This window comes from Drosophila eugracilis, unplaced genomic scaffold, assembly GCF_018153835.1.
Source record: "Drosophila eugracilis isolate 14026-0451.02 unplaced genomic scaffold, ASM1815383v1 contig_1897, whole genome shotgun sequence".
Classification (NCBI taxonomy): Eukaryota; Metazoa; Arthropoda; class Insecta; order Diptera; family Drosophilidae; genus Drosophila; species Drosophila eugracilis.
In genome coordinates, this window is record NW_024572751.1 from 1,301,211 (window position 1) to 1,323,599 (window position 22,389).

General features: G+C 41.1%; 2 protein-coding genes across 8 annotated transcripts; one reads left to right on the forward strand and one right to left on the reverse strand.

Moving 5' to 3' along the window:
• Positions 1–40: 40 nt before the first annotated feature.
• On the forward strand, positions 41–4,174 carry LOC108115340 (formin-like protein 7). Of its 6 annotated transcripts, none has more exons than XM_017226756.2 (7): positions 41–666; positions 715–1,382; positions 1,555–1,681; positions 2,404–2,876; positions 3,218–3,776; positions 3,830–3,959; positions 4,031–4,174. In XM_017226756.2, exons 1-7 carry the CDS (start codon positions 119–121, stop codon positions 4,055–4,057), a joined length of 2,532 nt encoding a protein of 843 aa, XP_017082245.1. In that variant the 5' UTR covers positions 41–118; the 3' UTR covers positions 4,058–4,174. The 6 variants fall into 6 exon arrangements, 4 of the variants coding, with proteins under 4 accessions (XP_017082245.1, XP_017082246.1, XP_017082248.1 ...); XM_017226757.2 differs by having other exon boundaries at positions 721–1,382; XR_001772795.2 differs by lacking the exons at positions 3,218–3,776; positions 3,830–3,959; positions 4,031–4,174 and having other exon boundaries at positions 721–1,382; positions 1,555–1,812; positions 2,404–2,458.
• On the reverse strand, positions 4,170–18,034 carry LOC108115339 (bumetanide-sensitive sodium-(potassium)-chloride cotransporter). 2 transcript variants are annotated; one of them, XM_017226754.2, is made up of 10 exons: positions 17,354–18,034; positions 13,842–13,935; positions 7,742–8,126; positions 7,338–7,571; positions 6,230–7,281; positions 5,737–5,978; positions 5,239–5,675; positions 5,063–5,174; positions 4,710–4,983; positions 4,170–4,651 (listed from the first exon to the last, which is right to left on the reverse strand). In XM_017226754.2, exons 1-10 carry the CDS (start codon positions 17,608–17,610, stop codon positions 4,535–4,537), a joined length of 3,204 nt encoding a protein of 1,067 aa, XP_017082243.1. In that variant the 5' UTR covers positions 17,611–18,034; the 3' UTR covers positions 4,170–4,534. The 2 variants fall into 2 exon arrangements, with proteins under 2 accessions (XP_017082243.1, XP_017082244.1); XM_017226755.2 differs by lacking the exon at positions 17,354–18,034 and adding an exon at positions 14,015–14,064.
• Between the last annotated feature and the right edge of the window lie 4,355 nt (positions 18,035–22,389).

Consider the following 22,389-nt stretch of genomic DNA (forward strand, 5'->3'; position numbering starts at 1 on the left):
TGTTAGCACTGGCCAGTTGGTATATGTTGGTATTTTTCGAGTTATGTAGGCTGGTACTACTATTGCTTAACTGGAGACGAAAATTGTGGAATAAAACTATATCTGAGACATAAGAATTATGTCACAACGCAATCATCGAGTGGACCGTTTCGCCCAGATGACGAAGCAGGAGGAGATCATAGCTAAGAAACGGCAGGAAATCCTCGAAAAGCAAAAAACGGCGCAGTTGGCAAAGGCGGTGGCAGCGGCTCAAAACCTAGCAGCGCAACTAAAAACAGAGACTCCTGCTGTAAAAACTACGACAGCCGAAGAGGAAGAGGAGGAGGATGCCCAACACCAGGACATCACTGCTCAAGACATATCCCTCACCGCTGGTGCGGAGGGTAATGGCCTGGAAACGATTCACACCGAAGTCACGGGAAGCAAGGGAAAATCGGACGACCCAGTGGCCCACAAGTCGCTGAATAGCTTCACTGGCAAGACAGGGAAGATCACATTTGGACAGAAGCGACAGCAGCTGCCACAACCCAGTGTGGAACAGCCGCCTCCAAAGGTAAAGAACACATTCTGCAACGATGGTTCCTTTCTGGAGAATTTCAAAAAAATACTCGAAAAGCATGAGAAGCCTCCGCAGCCTATACTGGTTCCCCCCGTTCCAGTGCCAAGGTGAGTACAATTACGATTTTTTCCGTGCGGACACTTATTTCCTCTTAGTTGCAGCGCTGAGGAAAACAAACTTCTAGAGACAGACACCGCTGAGAACGGCAGTCCCCATTTAGAGGCGGCCATAGCAATCAGCTCTGCAGCAGCCTTGGCCACATCCATTACGGTGACTAGTTCGGCGCCAACTCACCTGGCTTTTGGGTTGCCCGTCCAGGCAGTGCAGCCCCCGCCACCTCCACCGTTCGCCTTCAATCCCACGCTTTTGCAACAGGGACCACCGCAAATGCAGCTGCCAGCTGCATTTTTTCACGGCCACTTGCCGCTGCACCTCCATCCCGCGGCAGTCGCTCCTCCGCCTCCGCCGCCACCACCACAACTGCCAATCGCACTGACCAACATGGGGCAGATTTACATGCAGCTTGGACCGACTCCAGTGGAAGCCATGCAGCTTAATACCATACCTGCTCCCAAAGAGTTTGACTTAAATGCGATACCCAAGCCACAAATAAACCTTGAGGCTATACAAATGCCCACTATCGGTGGTCATTCAGCAGAACAGCTAGGTCTCTTGCCGGAGCACATGGGAATATCAGTCAATCCTCACCCACCGCCACCGCCGCCACCTGTTTTGGAGGACTTGGAGCAACAGCAGCAGCAGTCACATTTGCAACAAGTTGGTCCTTCTCAGCCTGCACAGCCAACAACTGCAACGCCTCAAGGTGAGTAACATACTCGAAGCACTCCTTGTTGCCTGTTCAGTTCTGTCATTTGTCATACCCTTCACATCAAACATCTATCCTTGCCCTCATCCTAACCTTCTTCCAAATTCCTACTCATTCAATTTGTATAGAACTTTAATCGTTGAGCACGATTTTAAAGCAATTTATGTAGTTTTTTCAGAAACGTGCATACAATTGCCAACGTGCTTAGAAAACCTAATTGCACTGGTCGCGGAAAACGGTGAAGATTATGAAGATAAAATACGTTTGCATAGAAGCGAGTTGCATCCAGCCTTGTGGTAAATGACCTAAACATGTTTTAACTGGGACTTAGGCTGGCACCCGAGGGACGGATTGATGACCTGGGGCGGAGTGGGGCATAAAGCTAAGGATTTTAAGTTATTTGCACATATTGCTGAGTTCTAATTAGGTAAACTTTTTTTTTTTTTTTTGAAAAGGCACTAGGCCAGTTTTTGTTTGTTTGGAGCTCATATGCCATTTGATAGAAATATATTATATTTTTCGAAGGCCAGTGGAGCTACATTGATAATTTTAGATTTTTTGGTTTTTGGAATAAAATAGTCTTTCGATGTCCTTTCGGGTTTAGAAATTATTTAATACTAAAAGTATATTTGATTGCTTAAAATCATTACACTTGGCCTATAAAATTAGATTTCTTCTTTTGATCCGTTTGAACTAAATTGTCAAATTGAATATTTTTATAGAATCCGAAACATAGACTTTTTTTTTTAAATTATTTTTCGACCAAACAAAGTAACTTTGGGGCCGAATAAGAGATAGCCAGGCCAGCTGCGCAGACTCATCGAACGCACCGTGATCCGTCGTTCCTCGATCATCGTCTAAAGTCTGGAGGAGCCAGCCGGCGGATGCCAATTTAAGATCTCAAAATAAACCGCTAATGGGGAGCCTCAAACAGTTACTCATATAATGTCTTTGTTCACGTGACTAGCATCGAGCACTTTTCATTGTACGTTTCACTTCTTTTAAATTTTGATAATAGGTTTCTTTATGATAAGAGCTGCGAGCAGTATCGAAGCTATCGCGCCCAACTTCTTGACTACGAGCGGCAACGCGTTGAGCGGCAAAAGGAGCGGGAGCATCAGCAGCTAAACCGGGATCAACAGCCCCAATCCAAGGAGCAAGAGGCTCAGCCACAGAACGAAGAGCAGCTTAGCAACTCAGCAGCCGACAAGTACGACCCTGAGTCGGCCATCAGTGCAGATTTTGACTCGGACGATGAATACATGCGGGGCATGATGGATCGCAACCGGGATAACATCAAGCGTCGCATTGAGTGCCGCAACGAGTTAAGCGACGAAGAACGACGCGAGCGAGAAGAGGCTGCTGCCGCCGGAGGAGCTCCAGATGGCGATGATCTGGACGATCAGGAGGACAAGGAGACTCAAAGGCAGCGGCGGAAGCGCGAGCGGAAAAGCCGCTGGGGCGAAAAAGAACAACAGTTACCCACCTCAAGTGAGTTTTATTGCTTAAAGGCCAGTACTCATATACATTTGCGTTTCTAATGACTTCGAGACCTACCAAATTGAAAATTTCTGTTAAATTTCTGATGCTTGTAAATGATGATTGTAAATAACCATCTAATGCAGCTATAGGCCATATTTACACGTATATACGTATAGTAATGATTAAGAGACATCTCTTGAAAGGTTTATTTGACGTGGAAAATGAAATTTCGTAAAGTTTAAAGGTTCAAAAATTTAAACGAAAATTCTACAATAATTCACTTATTAAATTCTTTACTTAGTGTTATAAGCATTGTAAATTTATTCTGTAATCTTTAATATGTTAAACAGGCACCTCGGGAAACTTTGGTAACCAAAACAAACCCATGCTTAGCAACATCACACGTACGGATCCCGCCCTTTTGCAGTATGCTCGTCTCAACTACGGATCTACACAGCTAAGCGAGGAGCAGTGGAAGCAGTGTGAGGAGCACTACAAAGTAAACCTGTTGTATCAGGACATGATGCGTAAGCGTCAGGAGATCGATCGCCTGGCCCGCGGCGGAAAATTTAAGTATGAGTATGACTCGGACGAAGATATTGAAGGTGGAACTTGGGAGCACAAGTTGCGCACAGCAGAAATGGAGGCCACGTCACTGTGGGCTAACGCTCTGACCAAGCAAAGCGAGGGAAAGCATCACATTGGCGACTTCCTGCCACCCGAGGAGCTCAAAAAGTTCATGGAGCAGTACGAGGCAAAGAAGAACAACCGGCAACCGGATCTGAGCGACTACAAGGAGTACAAGCTTAAAGAGGACAACATTGGATTCCAAATGTTGCAGAAGCTCGGCTGGAAGGAGGGACAAGGCTTGGGTCAGGACGGTGCTGGAATCGTAGACCCCGTCAACAAGTGGGTTGTTCTTTTTTTTCGTAATAGTTCAAAGTGAAAAATGAGTTTAATAGGGCTCCGCAGCGAGATGGAAACCAAGGACTTGGGGTAAGCAGCGCTGCCCAGCCAGAGGACTGCGACAATGAATACGACGCCTACAGGAAGAGAATGATGTTGGCTTATCGTTTTCGTCCGAATCCTTTGGTAATTAAATTTCTATATATTATATTGATTTATTAGGCTGATAATAATAAAACCTTTTCTTTATTGTTCAGAATAATCCCCGACGCGCCTACTACTAGAACTACCTTAAATTATCACCGCTCACATTATCCCAATATCCTCAGTTCGCTTACTGAACGTAAATTTCTGCTGAATAAAATGTCATTGTTTAAAGTAAACAACGGCAGCCAGTGTTATTTAATGGTTGTATTTATTCAGAATATCTCGTAATTAACTTAAATCTATTGCAGGTGAAACAGATCTCACGATGGTTCGAATCTTGTCGATCTAAATCCGTATTGAAACCGGATAAAAACTGTTTCACACAGAACATCACTAGGGACTATCGTCAAGCGTTTAGGGGTTCGTTCATATAAAAGAGTAAGTAGTAGTGTGAGTCTCTTAGAGCAGGAGTCTGGGCTCTGGAATTCTACTTTAATTGGGTTGCAAGTGACCACTTTAGCTCCAGATGGGGGCTCGATTCTACTGGGAACTGGGCGGAACACCTAAACGCTAATAATACTAAGTTGTACTCGAACTGGAAGCGAGGGACTATTCTAAGAGTAAAGCGTCAGCACGGGCGTCTGGTTGCCGCGGGCCAATGCCACCGGACATTTCATGTCCGACGTGAGCATCTCCAGCCAGGACATATACAGTGGTGCCGAGATGGCCTCCTAAGGAAAACGAAAATGTTAGTATGTGTTAATTAGTAGTTGCCTCTAAATTTCTTACCTTGCGTGGCATGGGTAGGGACATGACCACCAACGCAGCGTTCGCCGAATGCTTTACCACCAACTCATGGATGCGTAGCTGGCGATTTGTCTTCTCGGACATGCTCTGCAGCTCGTCGTCTGTAATGCCAAACTCGTTGCGAGCTCCGCGGCGGAAGGGCTCAATTAAACGCTTGTGCTTCAGTAGTGTGTCAGCCCGCGGCTGCTCGGAAACGCCCTTCAGCATGATGAGCTCCGAGTACTTAATGCGGAACTTGGTCAGTAAGCTGGCCATGCTGTGGGTGGGAAAAACAAAAGGTTTAATATCGATATATCCTTACCTTTAAAGTTTAAGGAATGATTTAAAATGGTTACCTTTTTTCTTCCTGCTCCTCATCCTTTCCGTGGCACATTGCGAACACCCTCAGCCTGCAATTTTGCCAGTGGGAGCGCATGGAGATTATGTATGGCAAGAGAATCGTCAGACCTGCATGTCGAATGATTATATTATTAGAAGGGGTCACTTAGAGAGAATAGAACTCGGCACCCACCTCCGTCGTCGTACAACCAGAAGACATCGATTGTGCCCTTGGGCTGTTTACGTGTGAATATGGTCATGGCATCCAGGAGATTTTGCGGAATATCCGATCCGCCCTTGGTGTGGTAAGTCACGGCTGGCTCATCTGAGCTATTCACCTTGTAGCTGCGCGAGTTTCGCTGCATGTTGGGCATCGGCGCTGGCTGGGGTATTGTGAACGAGGAGTTGGGACTGTCCATGCCGGCCAGGTTTAGGTTGGAGTCAATGTGCAGCAGCTCGGAGGCAGCATTGGCTGCCGGCATCAGTTCGTTAGTGAATCCTTGGGCATTGGCGGTGTGCATGTGACCCATTCCATTGGCCGGCAGCGTGACTTCAGAGCTCAACTCCGAAAAGTCTAATCCGTTGGGCAGGCGGAGAAGTGCCACTCCCATGCGCTGTGAGAAGGCATTGCTGTGGGAAATATCGACTTGGTGAAGGATCCACGTCTTTATTATGAGTAAGATTTACTTACTACAAAATGGAAAAGTAACTCTCAACCTCCTCTTTGCGGCAGCGATTCCAGTCTGGTTTGTAGCCCACCAGGACTATGTTTGGAGACATCTTGCCAAAACCCGTGGACTTTGTCAAAGCATTTATTCCGTCCTCCAGGCTGAACCCATCGATCACGTTATAGAAGGCCTTTATCTTGCGAGCATCTAGGTACTTTTGGCCATCCTTCACCAGGTTCTGACGGTTCTTGTAGCCCACTCGCACCTATAATGGGGGTATAAAAGTAAGTATTCAGGGTGATATATTTATGAAATAAATATGTGGTAATAGAAAAGTTGTTTTTGGTTATTTGTTAATTACAAAAGGTTTAAATTTATTATGTGATTCCAATTCTTGTAAGACCATTAATAAAAATGCTTAGAGATTCTAATTTTGTTTAGACATCTCTCTCTTCTTTGAATCGAGAGTCAAATATTAAAAAGTTGTAAGCCACAATTTAAATCTTATTTACTTACCGGAATAATGTTAGCAACGAACATGAGGGAGTTGTTCTTGGTCAGCAGATAGCCAAAGTCTACCAGTGGAGGCCTGGCCTTGGGATCGCCGGAAAGCACCAACACCTGCGGATGGTAGTTCTTGACGTGATCCGAGACGTTCTGCAGACGGTGCACAGCCATTAAAGCAGCCTTGTACTGCTGTGCTTGCGTGGTTGATCCCCAGTTGGCCTCCGGCTTGCGGTACATAACCACCAGGTACAGCGCGAAGATGATGCCGAATGTGATGATGGCAGCCACGTAGTTGATCAGAAACATAATGGCCACGCACATGGCAAACCCAAAAAGACTTAACCAGGCGTTGTAATACTTGAAAGTGGGTCGCCATCCCAAGGGCTTTACAAAGGCCGCGTGGAATGTGCAGAAGTTGATGAGGGCGTAGGAGGCCAGATAGAAGGTTGAGATCAAGGGGGCGATCAAGTTAAGTTCACCGATCAGCAAGAAGCCTGTGGTGATGAAGAAGGTGAGGACGTAGCCGCGGTACGGTTCTCCGTGCTTTCCGTATGGCTTCGAAAAGAAGATCAGACCGGGGTAGATCTGGTCAATGCCCAGGGCCTGCACCAATCTGGGCACGGACAGGAGATTAGTCAGAGCCGTACTTAGCGTGGCCGCAAAGCAACCCGCGTAGATCAGCGGACCCCACAATGACATCTCCTGCATCATTTCGTAAGAGTTGAAGAGACCCCAGGTGCAGTTGCCAGTGGCCATGCAGGGCAGTTCAGACGAGACCAGAGTGCCGTTGACAAGGTCTGCCGGATTGCCAGAGGCATCCCTCACGGCAGCTCCACCGGCAAAGAGAACGAAAAGGGCATAGGAAGTCATCGAGATGAGCAGCGACCAGAAGGTACCCTTCGGAATGGCTGCTCCGGCATCCTTGAGATCTCCGCAGATATTCGCGCCTGCCTGAATACCCGTAACGCTGGGAAAGAATATCGCGAACACGCTGAAAAAGTCGTGATGCACTCCCTCTGCATAGCGATAATCCGAGCCGAAGTTCTCCTTGAACGTATTCCCTAGAACATGTTGTTAGGTATATTGATGGTTTTTTTTTTGACATTTTACAACTTACATGAGAAGCCCACGAAACCCCTTGAAATGTGCTCTTCATTGCCTTGTGGGCCAATAGCTGCCCCGATTAGGAAGTTGAAGATGGCCAGGACAATGGTTACGATCAGGAAGTTCTGTGCCTTCGTCTCCCACTCCATGCCCACGCAGCAGATTAGAATAAGTACCAAAACAGTCACGGATCCAACGATTCGGATGTCATTGATGCCATTGTCGATAATTTTCAGGTCATTGTTTTCTGAAAAGGGGTTGAGGATATGTTAAAATTTTACAAAAATAATGGTTCGAAAGAATCGAACCATGACTAAGGTTAGTTAATAATCGGTATAACGGGATATATCAGGTATGGAAAATATATGTTCTTCAGGATTACATCCCCTTTTTTTAGAAGAACTAATTTTTACTCACTCAATAAAACATTTAGCGATTCGCAGAAGCCGATGGTGTTCATTGAGGCCGAAACGGCGTTAGCGAACGCAAACACCACGCCAACCGACGCCCCAAACTCGGGCCCCAGCGAACGGGATATGATGAAGTAGACTCCGCCACCCTTGACCTCGCCGTTGGTGCTAATGGCTGACAGCGAGAGCGTCGTGATGACGCAGACCACCGCGGAGATCGTAATTATAATCAGCGACTGCAAGATGCCGGACTCGGCCACCACCCAGCTGAGGCGCAGGAAGAGCATGACGCCCCAGATGTTCAGTAGACATGGTATCAGGACTCCCACAATCCATCCTAGCTTAATGTGCCCGCCAGTGGCTTCCGGTTCGGGTTCAGGAATAGTTATGCTCTAAAAAGAAGAATAATTTATTATTTCACTTTCTATTTAAATAAATATTATTTTCTCTTTAATTGAAAATAAATATTGAAGATGCATCTACTGATCAACTATAACTATGATGTTTTATCAATCCAGCATGTTAATACCTAAAGCATATATTGAAAGGCCATCATCAGACTGCTAAATGCGGCAATCATTATTTGCCTGATAATGGGATCTTGACATAGGTAGCATTCAATCAAAAGTATGTTAAATATTTGATTGAATTAACATCAGTATTTTTGTAAACTTCGACGACTCGAACAGCTGTTTCGGTTGGATATTTTTCGGAATTACTCATGCGAAATGTGTGCAATTTAGTACTCGTATTCAATTAACGACCCGTCGACGCCAGCCAAAATAACAGCCACAACCACCGAAAGCAGAGCAACAACCAGATTATGAGGAGCTTCATATTGCTTTTCATTCTCATTAAAGTTCTCTTTTATAACCGCACTAAAACTCGAAACATTATAAAAATGTCCAAATAAAAGCTGAAGCCACGAAGTTAACTATTTACCATTAACCTGAAAGTATTGTCTTTGTTCAGGGTTAAGGCTTGTCCAATAGGGTGGCAAAATCTATAAATAAAGACTACTACATCTATCTTAACTTTAATGGGGAAGTGACAGTAATGTGTCAATTAAACCTAACAATGGCGTTATTAGTTGAGTTTTTATCGTAGGAATGTGCAGTAAAAGATTCCCTTTCCTTAAAGCTCTAGCTACCATTTTTGTGGTCTTTAAGTTTTTAAATAGAGCCATTGTTTTATTTTGTTTTTTAAACTTGAAATATGGCATTCGTTGTCTGAAGTCATTTTTTTAAGTTTTAAGTTAAACTTACGCATGCTAAGAAATAATATTAGTTTTGAGTACTTAATGGGGCTATGAAGTTTGAAGTTTTTAATTGCTTAATAGGCCATACAAAGTCTATGGCTTGTTCATATTTCTATTTAAAGGCGTTAGAATTAAAATTTTTAGATATATAACTGGAATGTTGTCCTTAAACAAGTGTTTAGATATTACTTATTCTTAAAGAAAGTGTATGTATTCTATTGTGTTAGAACACATGCCTAATTTCATTCGGTGTAGATAAAATAAATAAACAGAATTTAATTGGGTAGAGAAAAGTACAAATGTGACTCATTACATCTGATACTATAGTTTAGAAACCTTGAACTTAAAAAAGTCATCATACTATAATTTGTTTTCTTTAAATTCTTTTCATGATTCATTAATCGAAATTTGTAAAAGTAAAAACAAAATTAGTTCTCCTGAGCAGTGTTAACCCTACCACACCCTTCAGACTACACAAAAATTTAATGTCAATATTGTTGGATATCTTTTTAGTTCTAAACTAATATAGTTCTATCAACATACGGTTATATTCTCCAATGCTGGAACTTTGCTCCCAACTCAGTACAACCCTCTAAGCAAATAAAAATTCCCTTTAAAGAGGCCATAAAACTGGAATGTTGCTTTCCACTTGACATAACCGAAACATTTTAAATTAAATTCTGTTTTTTATGCCGATCCACAACAAGTGAAAATATTTCCACTTGAAGCAGTATTTATTTATCACATGCGGTAATTTGCGGAGCAGACAATTATGACGCCCTAAAAACTTCCACTGCCTGTGATCAGATCTGGGCAGAACAATTTCTGGCGATTGTGATTGTGATAATTTAATAGATTTACACAAGACATTGCTCCCTTGCCCTTGCGCGGTTATTGTTTCGCCATTTGTCCCACCGATGGAAAGGGGCTCATTTATTTTATTGTTTGCCCACATAATTGAATGTTTTTTTTTAAAACGCGGCCAATTGGAATTGCCTCACGTGGCATGTGGCATGTGGCATGTGGCGGGGGCAGGGTTGGGCAGGACAACATCGATTCTCGGAGGGCAGTGCGAGAACACAACCCTAGAGCGCTCGCACACGCTGCGTATACCCAATGCTGGTTAGTTAGTCTTCCTCGGTGGGTGGTTAATGTTGATTGTTTACACATTTTTGGCGGCTTCGAACGGACGCCAACTCAGACAGACGCAGACATAAACATTTGTACACGTTAAAAAAAGGTTCCTAGCACAAACTTTAAAGTTGAAATACTAAATTATATTGCTGGAATGATGTGTTGGTGTAATGATGTATCAATCAATATATAATAAAAATTGGGTTTGTCTTTAAAAATATACGACTTAGAGTGCCCTGACATCGAAGAAGTTATATTAGAAATACATAATCAATAAAAATACATTTCTTTCCGTGTCTCCTCCAACTCATGCCTTTCCGATGGGAGGAGTGAGGGATATTTGCGGTCTCACTAGTGGGACCCTCTGGCGCTTCCTTCCTTTGTCCATTTCGTTTAGCAAAATACGCATTTGGCTCTACGGTTGTTTTCCCCGTTCAAGTTCTCTTTGTGGTTGTGGTCGATGCGTGGAAATTTTTCGCACCCAAAATTGGAATTGAAATTGGTATTTGTGCTTTATGACAAGGGGGCAGAGTGGGGGAGTGTGGGAGATAAGCCACTTTCTTGGCCAGCTCGTGCCAGTGATTTGAGTTAAGTTAATAGACAAAATGGAGATGAACCAGGGGGCTGAATTGAGGTTGTGGTTATAATCACAATTTCCATAAATAGCTGGAAATTCACTCGGCACAGAATTATTATTAGCTCCAAGACGAGTAAGTTTGTGGCTAATTATGGCTACTGGATCTTAAAGCCGTTGAATTAAGCTAAGATATTTTCCTCAATTTGTAGCACTTTTGAAAATCTTAAGAGGAAATTTCAATACAATAAAGCAAATGCGCAAAAATCGATAAGGCCAAATGAGTTGGGCAATAAATTTGGGAAAATTGCATTTTCATCATTAAAGAAGGAGATTTTCCACAAGTTTTCTACACCCTCGACCCATCGAACAATAGCGGGTAAGTATCAGAAATGCAACACAAATGGGGTAAACATATTGTTATATGCGCCAATAACTTAATGGCTTGTTCGGGGCAGTGGCAATGCGGTAAACAAAGATTTTCCAGCAAGACTTTCGCATTAGGAAATCAATAAAATGGTATAAAAATAGCATCCAGCTCTTTGGCTATGAATTGTAAATTAGAATTGTAATTACAAGTGCAATACAAAAGGAATCTGAAATGGCAAACACGCCACAGGCTGCTCTCTTGATGATGTAAACAATGCCCGGCAAAATGTTCATACGCCGCGTGGTACGGTGAAAGATGTTGATAGTGTCGATATTGCCATTCGGTTTTGACAAATCACCATTGTTGAGAGGTTCGATTGCTTGGGTTTTTAAAACTGCCAAGAACTGGTAATGATTTTTCGGGGTCTCCGACACATCTCGAGTGGGTTCTGTCAGCCTAATTGATTAAATGTGAAGAATAATCAATTGCTCATCCGGAGCGTTTATCAAAATGACGTCCTGTCAGCAGCCTTGACAGGTTCAACACTCGCACTCGTCGGCGGTCCTCGAGTGGATCCTGTTTATGATAAGCAACGAATCAACTAACGTCAATGGCAACAGCCCCAGCAACATCTGCAGGCCGTCGCTGTCAATTTTAATGACACGACAAACTTGTCCTGCATTATCCCAGCCCTCTATCCGGCCGCACACATATGGCAACACAAGTTGCTAGTGAGCTGTTTACCCTCTGTTGGAAGGAGCTACGAGTCCTGCCCCGCTGCTCCTTGAAACAATGTCCATGTGGCAGGGACCATGGCAGATGCATGGCTGCATCTTGTTGACAATTAATTTGGCTTCGACGCTGTCATCGATATCGCCTTGCGCATTATGGGCCATGGATGAATGCGGAAAAATCCACTTAGGACCTCGACGACTGAGTGCAAATCGAATGAAGCTCGCTCGTGTTGATTTTGCCTATTCCCGAGGAGGAAAGTCCTGCAGAAGTAGAAGGAAAATTCCTTTTCTTCAAAGTTTCCAACTCCTCGGGGCAATTGCTTACTTTTATCAAGTAGGGGCAAACGGCTGTAGTATGCTTATACAAAACTAAAGCTGAATCCATCATAGGGAATTACATTCAATATTTGCTTGCCCCGAACTTGTTTTAGTCTCAAAATAAACACAAAGCTTTTCGCTAATATATCTGTCGAATGAGTTGTAATTCTGTGGATAGGTATACTATATCGATTCTGGGTACAACTTGCTTTTATCTTGATACAATGGTCGGCACATACATATTCCGTTCCAATTATTTTCATTAAATATTATATTACCGAAGAACGGGCCATGTTTTCCATATTTTAGGAGCTGCCTTGGAATTCGAATTTCCCCAATGAGCTTGTAATGCAGTTTTTACGATATCTATCATACGCCGTGGTGGCCGCAGAAGCCGGGCAAAGTGGATTAATTAAACAATACAGTAATACAGAAAATATGTAAGAGTGAGAGTGGGGAGGGGAAGGAGAGGAGACAAGGGCGATTCACAGGAAAACTGCTTGACCACCGCCGGACCCCCAGACGTGAGTTCGCTATAGACGCATCAAATTTATTACTCCGGCGATAAACATAAAAACCGTAACACTGGGAGTGCTTATGGGACTCCACTACCCTCCATTATTACCCAAAGCGATAAGCCCAACATGGCTGGTGGGCGGGGGAAGGCTGATCTGAGAAAGTGGGCGACCTTGATAGAGGTATTGGCTGCTTATCTTAAGTGGCCACAACGTCATCGCGATAGAAGCCCTCAAATCTGCTGGCACTGAACATCAATAAACGCTGGGATGCCCGGAAGACGTCATGGAAAACTCACAATTTGCACGTCGGAAATGTGAAAATTGCTCAAGTAAAAAAATCAGAAGACGTATTAATGATACTCAGATATAGATATATGTATGCTAGCACGCATGCTTTAAGGCTGGCCAATGTACGAGTACAATTGGAGGGCCGATGAAAAAAGTTTCGATTTCTGGCTGGATCCATATTTCTTGTTTTGGTTCTGGCTCGCTTCATGCTTTCCTAGGTACTATTTTCGCTCTGCTTTGTTTATTTGCCGAGTACTTGAAATGTTTTCAGAACTGAGTAGGGAACGACTGAAGTGCGCTGCAAGGATTATGCCATGACGAACACTAACCAGATCCCAGACTATGATACCAAGAGAGATACTCGTCGTCCACGGCCGGAACTTTGGCCTATCAGTAATCCCGGCAGAGAAGTGATGGAAAGATTTCTAAATTGGTTTCTCCGACGGTTTCAAGTGCATTCCAATGGCTATGGGCATTCCGATTGTTGGACGAGGTTGAACACATAGTAGCAGTGGGCTATCAACCGATTACAAGATAGCTTGGTATTACGTTTAGAAAATGGCCTACTGATTAGTTTTCAGCTGAAGTTAAAAACATGTGAATTGAAGGTTTTCCAGAGTGTTTATTTATGAATGTGTTTAGCCATTGAAAAAATGTAAAGATGGTCACTTTTTGTAGAGTATCTATCTTAATTCCTACACCACTTATAAGCACTACAACACGTTTCTGGGTTTAAATAATACGCACATGAAAAACATTGAAAATACAATTATTTCTTTCTAAACACCTTTTCCATACGAGTACAGCTTAGTTAATCCAGGACTCATTTAACTAAACACTTTGATTATGCAAACTATTATGGCAACTTAATGAGCTTACGTCACCAATTCAAACTAGGGAAGTGGGAACTCACCTGATCGACCGCCTCTCCTTGCAGTTCTCCGATGGAAGGACGTTTCAGGTTGCGCATGGAAATCCGGTAGTTGTCCAGGCGCGGCAGACTCTCCCTGGAATCACACAGAAAGAGGAAACATCAGATTAGAGGGACTCACTTTCACTTTTGCCGGGTGTTTAGAATTTCCGTACTGGTGAAACGGGAGCAGAACCATCACCGCCTCGGGCAGCATGACTGTTGCCTGCAGAGTGCCGAGCAGAAATACCAAGTACCCCATGCCCAAGACCCACGCCCACTCCGGACTATGCGGCTCTCCGGCGGATTCCAAGTGTATGAACCAAGTTATTTGTGTATACACATAAATAATAAGACAATAAAAACGGCCAGCCGAGTGGTAAAGGTAGCCGAGCAGAAGGTCAGGGGTTCCACGCCGGAATCGAGAAAAATCAAGTTTTATCGGAAAATTCAGCTGGATGGCTAGCCTGCTGGCTAGCTGGAGAGAGAGAGTAGAATGGCCGCCCTCTGGTATGATGTATATTTACTGATCGCCAACGAAAACAGAAACAAAAACAATAACATTAGCCGCAGCCAAAGCTAAAGCAATGCCAAAATATAATTTAAAATCTTAAAAAGGAAAGAACCGGAATGAGGAAGGCAATAATCGTCGAGCACAGTACGGCGCCACGAGCAGCCAATGGCGTCGATTCGAAGGGATCGGAAGGGGTTACTATGGAAAATGACAGCCCAACTGAGGGAGGGGCAGCTACTAGTAATGGATTGGTCAAAAATTTACTTTACGTCTAAGGATTTTACTTAAATATTGCCGATTTATAAATATATTAATAAATATTATGCAACTTTAACTGTAATCAAAAACATACATTAAATTAAAATTTAATTTAATTTTAAGTTAATGGAAGAAGAATGGATAAAAGAGGTCACATTTTGCTGAATTTCGAAAATGTTAAGATCAGAATTTTGTGAGGTGTACAGCGCATAAACTTTCTAGTGACCCACTAACCCGATTTCCGAGTTAAGTCTGTCCTTAATATAAATCTTGCATATGGGATTCACTTTTATTGAGCTCCCTTTTATGACCTTTTTCTCACCAGATCTTTTTCGCATTCTTCGTTTATTAATCACCATAAATTGCACTTTCAACTTTCTTATTTCACGGACTGTTATTTACTTTTGTATTTCAGTTCACATCCCTTTTCGATCGCCGCTCAGTTCGATAATAATTTATGTGTGTTTATTAATTATAGACAGAATCTCTCGAGGGCGTTTTTCATTGTGCTACTAAATAAATTGCAAAGAGAATGGGGCATCTTGTGGCTTTTCTTTAAATTCCAATTCGCATTTTCCATTTTCAATTCATTTGCCAGACAGCAACGACTGCGCATAAGACACAGTTCTCTATGGCTATATGTTTATATACAGCGGGTAAACATGGGCACATAGTACCGGACATATACATAGCACACATATATGGAGTCCAGTCCATTGATTGCCTGCCGGTTCAGTTGGGAATCAGCTGGTCTGAGTTAGTTGTCCAATTGGAGCCCAGCAGAGTTCGGGAGGCATCGATCAATTGGATTCATATGACAAACTATGGAAATTGATTTGTTGCCGCGCTCATCTCTCGAGAGTCTTAAACTGACAGCTCCGGAATTCGCGGAGTGCTGAGTGCTCGAGTTGATTGAATTTTCCGACCGCGATCCTTGTGCCAAAAACGGCAGGTTTTGAATATCTGTCAGTGTTTTTATTGTTCTTTCGACTGGCTGCTGTAACTTGCTTGCCGTGTGCAAAGTTTCCGAGAAAACAAATCATCGGCTGTCTTTTCTTTGAACCAACAAACTGCATGTTTTAAAATTTTCGCAAAGATCTTTGGCAGCATTTAATGGAATTTATCTCAAGCATGTGCTACGATACATACTCGTATATTGGAAATGGAACAATTGTAATAATTAATGATTAATTCGAAAAGCTTGCGAGCGGGTCTAGGTCGACATCAATTCAAGTTGGCAGTCATGTGTCAAAATTTGAATAATCAAAAGTGAAAAACATTTGAATTAATCCAGAGCAAACTTAATTTGTCAATGATCCATGACATCTTCTAGGGAAGACTTTCTTGTTTGTTTATGCTAAATGTTTGTTGTTTTAATATATTTAAATTAAAAACTCTCACATTAAGTTCCGCATTAATTACATTATTAAATCATCATTGAAAGTGCTAATCCATCAGGAGAACCAACAATATTTACATTCTGTTTAAGCCCCCTTTCGGATGGGTTAAAAATAAACACAGCTATTAAATAAAGCAAAAGTGTAGTATAATGATTGACATTGGTAGTGACACATTACTCCATTTTCGGACGATGTTGCTCTTGATAAGCTTTTCAATCTGTTGTCATTTTTTAGAGTTTATGTGCCAAACGTGATTACAATAAATTGGCATAATGTAACCTTCATTCGGGTTAAACAAACGGAATGTTTTTCGTTTCACTTTTTTTATCACACAATTTTGACGCTTTTTATTGTCTGTTTTTTAGGCCCATTCAACCTGCTACACCGATGAATAGTATAAATAAATGTATTTTTTTCCGAGGTGCACAGCAAACAGAGGGGGAATTAGTTTAAACATGTGTTGGCATCTCAATTGGAACTCATTACGGAATGTAAAATTAATGATTAGTTTGCTTTGGGAAACTCTAATTAATTGTTGCATTATTTCTAAATTGTTTCAGACGCGAGTGCAGATCCACGTGTCCCTTAATGAATGGAAACAATATATCTCAAGCACCTTAGAAGTATCAGCTCAATCAGAGCCAGCTTATCTATGCGAATAAATCACACTAATCGAAGCAATTATCAAAAAATTCAACAACTTGTGTGGATTATAAACGGATGTTTTTAAAATTGAATTCACTTCGGCGCCAGGGAAATTCATTTCTAGACACGCTCATTGCTGGGCAAACCTATAAGTAAATATCTTACAGATTATTTCCAAAATTTCAGCTCAGAAAAGGCAAAAATATAACAAAAAACACTTTATTTATTGCCATTAAGAAAGTTTAAGATAATTCTATAAGAACATTCTATTTAGTTTGGATTTGTACATTTTTATTTTTTACAAACTTTAATAAAACACAGAAAAAGAAACCCAACATTTCCCGTTTCCATTTGCCAAGTCGAAAAAGTTTATAATCATTTTGGTAAAATATATTTGAATAGCATTGCCATAAAAAATTGATTTGCATTATAATATTGATTAAAATATCATTTCTCTGAATCAAAGCACTTTAAGGCTGATCATTGAATATATTAATTTATTATATAAATAGCAAATACGAGCCAAGAAAAAAACACAAAAGTTTCCGTTTAAATTACCCTTGAAATTTATTTAATGTCCCTAACCATAATATTGATTAGGAATCACTTTTTAGAACATTTTCGCCTGTTTCGACACACTTTAAAACGAATCGTTAATAACTTCTCAAGGGAATGCGTAAAATTGGATTTCAACTTACTTCGTCAGCTGGGCGAGACTGAATTTACGCTCCGCGTCGGATTTTCGCAGGAAGTGTCCGAATCCGCGGAAGGAAAGGCGGGAACTGCGGCGATTCTCGCCACTTTCTCCTGGAGCCTTGGGCTGCAGGTGATTCTCGTTGCTGGACGGTGGTTGTGGATGGGCTCCATCCTGATCGGCGTTAGCTGATCCGGACTCACCATCGTATCCGGCATTCGCGGTGCCGTTGACCTTTGAGATCTGGAAGCGATCGGCCATTGTGTGGTCCGGGGACTCCCTGCGATTCACTAATAACTGGATACCGAATGCGGTTTCTTATCGATTACACGAACACTTTGGGCCAATGTCAACGAGCCGGGCACATTTGCATGGTACACACACGTCAGTATAAGGACACCCAACTGGGAGTGGATGATATCACAAGGAGCGCGAAAATCAAGGACGCGTAATTATACGTCCGACTGCGTTTAGCCCTTAACGCCGATTGTCCGAATATTTTGAACGCGTTTACCACTTCGGGTTTTTCGGTTTCGTGTATGTTTTTAAATTCAATATTTTAATATTTCGCGGAGAGCATCGGATGACGATTTATCCGTCGCGGCAATTACAACTTATCGCGCCGACTGTCGCACGGCGTTTGAGCGTTGTCAAGTGTTTACCGCCTGATTATTATGGCTTTTTGCGCCAGTCAGCTGCTCTGCTGCTCCGCTGCTTCCGCTGTGCCTCGGATTTGGCAGCGGCTGGCTTTAGTACCAACTCGACGCTAGTGTGGTGAGTTTCCAACAAGTGTGCGGGGCCGAACTCAACACGGCAGTGCTCTCGCTACAGAGCACCCACCCGGGGAAGAACAATTCTCCAGGAGGTCTGGACTACGGGATACCCGCTCATAAGAGGCGCCCATTACGCGTATACGTGATATTGGAATGCATATGTGCATATTACGCATACGTTTAGCGCTGATAGTGGTGGATATGCATAGTTCAGGCTATTTGATATGACCATCAATGGAATAAATTTACATATTGTTATGAATTAGATTCCAATGATTCCATAAGAGTGTGTTTTGAATTAATCTTAATAACACTTTGAATTTGTAGTTCTCTGTTTAGATTTTACTTTTTCATTTATTCTTACTCTTAAATTTAAAAATAGTTCTTTTGTATAGAAACTGTTTGATTTCGATATAAATTTAGATTAGTCACTGCCTATTAAGTCAGTTCGATTCAACCAAAATGTGTTTGATCTTATTTAAGTAAACATAATGGGCCAAAATGAACACATTTAAGCGAAGTCTCCATATCATTTCTTAATTTGACTTGCTTGCAAACTTAAAATTCTTCTTAGCAAGAATAAATTGTGTACTCTTGATTAAAACTCATAATAATGATGTTGCCCTATTTTAATGTTGTTGTTGCCGCCAACACAAACGAGATTAGCAAGTTAGTTGCCTATAATAAGAGGCACGTTACTGAGTCAGGGGAATCTTTGAGGTAATTTTTAAGGCAAAGCAAAAGGTGTAGTTTAATCTTCTTTAAATTATTTTTCTCGACAGATCTATTATGTTTGTTCTGACACAGTTGCTTTATACATTTATTACTCAATGACTTTACCTAACATATTCAGTTCGTTATTGCTATTGTTGTAATCCTTGCGAACTTTATAATTTTTCAAAATATTTAAATAGTTTTGTTTAAACAATAAATTTATATTATTGTTGCCAAAGGATTACATTATGATTTCTAGCTCATTCATTCAGCAGGTTTTTGAATAAAACATGAAACACTAAAGTCCAAACATACTAAATATTTGCTTTGGCATTGGTCAAAAATTAAGATCAATTTGACCACTATCAGATATTATATGAGTAAATACCAACATTTCGGATTAGTAATATTCCTTTGGGAAGTTTTGGTGTTTCCTTCCTTTTTAGTTTAAAGTGCCGATTATTGATTATTGTTGATGATCACTGGCTGGCGCAAAGTCTATGTCACTTGAAGGTCCTTTGAAGGGCCAGATGAACTCATCAGAAGGTGTTATCTTCGCTCGATAAAACACCATTTTGTCGCATTGGAAAAAGAATTTAGCGCCTTAACACGTTCTCTGTGGCCACGATTGCGGTTATTAGCTCGTTTCGTTTGTTTACCCAATTCATAACAATCCCCGACTCTCCACGCTCATTCACAACCATTCGCACACTAAAACTTAGACACCTCGTAACATCTTTACTATCGGCCAAGTTAAGTCAAGTCGAGCCAAGACGAGAGCAGTAACAACGGTCGGGCGAGAGCGCGTGAATAAACCCCCTTAATCGAATTAAATTCGGTTTTATCTGGTTTGATTGGCTGGATGGTCGGATTGTTGGATCGTTGGATGGCGGGTTGACTGAGTGGTTGAGTGGCTGGTCGGGCTGCACTTGGCTCTGCGTCACAGAGCCACCCGAGGTGGATTCAATGGAGAGCGGAACGAGGGGAAAATGGTTATTTTTAATAAACCAAATTAAGGTTCTTTTTGCTCTGATCGGGAGAGTCCAGATGATGAGTTCTGTCCAGTAGAAGGTACACCCATCTGGGGGATCTTTCCAGGGCTCACCTCATTCTGATGGAATTCACAGTCAAGTGACCTCTTTGCCAAAGACATTTGTTAGCTTGTTTGTGTCTTAGCTTTGCAGAAAAGACACTCTAGTAATTTAATCAAATGATTAGCATACATTTTATACTTCATTTTAAATATGCGCTGTTGATAACGACCCTTCTGTATACTCGTATATATATATTTATGATTATCGTTTATATTAAATTTACAACTCCCAATGCGGTTTGGTAATTCAGAACATCTAATCTTTATGAGCCATATTTTCTGATTCATTCTGTTTTTCTGCGGGCAGGGAGAAACCTTAAAAATTCGAAAACTAAGGCTGAATTTGTGGTTGAATTCAAAACTCACCACAGCCCGATCTCACCTTAATCTTTAATGATTATTGTTATTAACGATCATTTAAATTCAGCTAAGACGTAACCCGCAATCAATTAAACTTACATAAGTTAAGTTAAACAAAAGCTTGGCATGGGTAAGGGTAATAAATGACTTATGACTTTTCATTTTTGATAACGTTATTAACAAATTACTAATTACCGAAATGTTTTATAACTTTGCAGGCCATAATTCGATATATTTTTCAGCGAAACTGATTTTTATTCCTTTACGATATATTTTTCACACGTCTCCCCATTTCGATCGCCTCGTTTATTAAAGTTTATTGTTCGGATCTTTAGTACTTTGTGATCGAGAATTTGTTTACTGTTTCCAATGATATAAATTGAATTTCTTTTTATTCGTTCCTGTATTTGAAGCACCATAAAACCCGCTGGCGAATCCGGAGCGTACACAGAGAATAAACAATATAAATATAAACCAAATAAATGAAACATATATAATATTATCCGGCTGGTTGGCCGTGTGAAATATCGTCAAAGTCATAGTTTATTTTTGCAGTCATATTTGCAAGTTGTTTACCTTTTCAATCTCTCAATATCTGTCTTGTAAACTTGAATTTCCTTCGGGGAATCTTTCTAAAATTAGTTTCATTTGTTTATATTTGCGAATATAAAACTGTAGTGAGCGGTTAATCTTGTGTTTCTTTATTTTTGGTTTATTTTTATAGTACTGGCAATCAAACAGGCCAATTAACCGCAAATTAAACTTAATTTGTTTTCGACTTTTGGTAAATATGTTTTCGGTTGACTATTATTTTGGGGAATATTTTGATTGTTTTCTAGTATTTTGTAGCTTACTAAGGCTAGGTTTTTGCCATGGGTGACATCTACCCTTAACCAGTTACAAGCGGATTTAGTTAACCCTCAACTGCGCTCATTAACACCTCCCCAGTCCGCTTGTATTTGGACTACGGACGAATTCTGTCTAATTGATCGAATAAACTTCGTGAGGCACAGATAAATTTATTGTTTTACAGCTAAAATTAAATAACCAGGTTGTATAACAATATCTCGACACTAATTAATTTCAACCTAATGGGAGTCGTGTAGCCGATTACATCGTCCGACAACGATAACGACTCCCCAATGACAGTGGATCCAGTCTTAGGGGGTTCTTATTGGGTCGAAGACAAAGTGACCATGTGCTATCGCCTCGTCGCCAGTGACATTATTTGACACTCGATTATTAATTGAATTAACTGCTTGATACCACTTCTTGAATGTCCAAACAAATCGACAATAATCTAGATTTGATCGCTTGTTACTGGGTTTCCAAATACCTGTCCTTGGCGTCGTCAATTGTTTTTGATCGCCTTACAATATTGGACTTGTGTCGATAAAGCTACTCGTTGCTGGCTAAGTGTTAAGTGTTTGGATCAATATAGGTACTATATCTATATCTGCTTACGTAACGATGGTACACCGATTGGTTCGTTTAATAAAGATAAGTTTTTCTGAAAAATTTTTCAATTTTATTTCAGATTTCATTGAGTTTCTTCTAAAAAATCAGACCGAAAAACAGATCAGCTTGGACTTCTGCAGTTTGTAAATTTTTGCGGGCAACTTTTCTTTTCGGCTTGTAAAACTGATTGCCCATTTATTTAGACATTGTTTGTGCCCCATTTTACAAATTATAAAATAACGTGTCCTTCCTTAGTTATACAATGTAATTGTTTATTGCCTAATGATAAAAAGTTAAAGCTAAAGTTAAAATGAAAGCTAACGTTAAAATGATAAAGTTAAAGTTAAAGTTACTAGCACTTTAGACGTCTGAATATTAACTATTGTAAAAAAAGACAAATAGGAATAACCTTTAATTTTAAGGCAATTGATTAAATTGGTACAATAGGAGGAGTACACAGTTTCGCTTATATAAACTAAACTAAAAGTTTATATAAATAAAAGTTTATATAATCTTCGTGTAAGGCAAGATCAAATGGTTTTACTCAGGAGAGATTAACACAAGCCTGTGAGAAATGCAATGCATTATGAACGTCATCTCACCTCAAATATTTATATTTGCTTTTTTCTTTATTATTTCCTG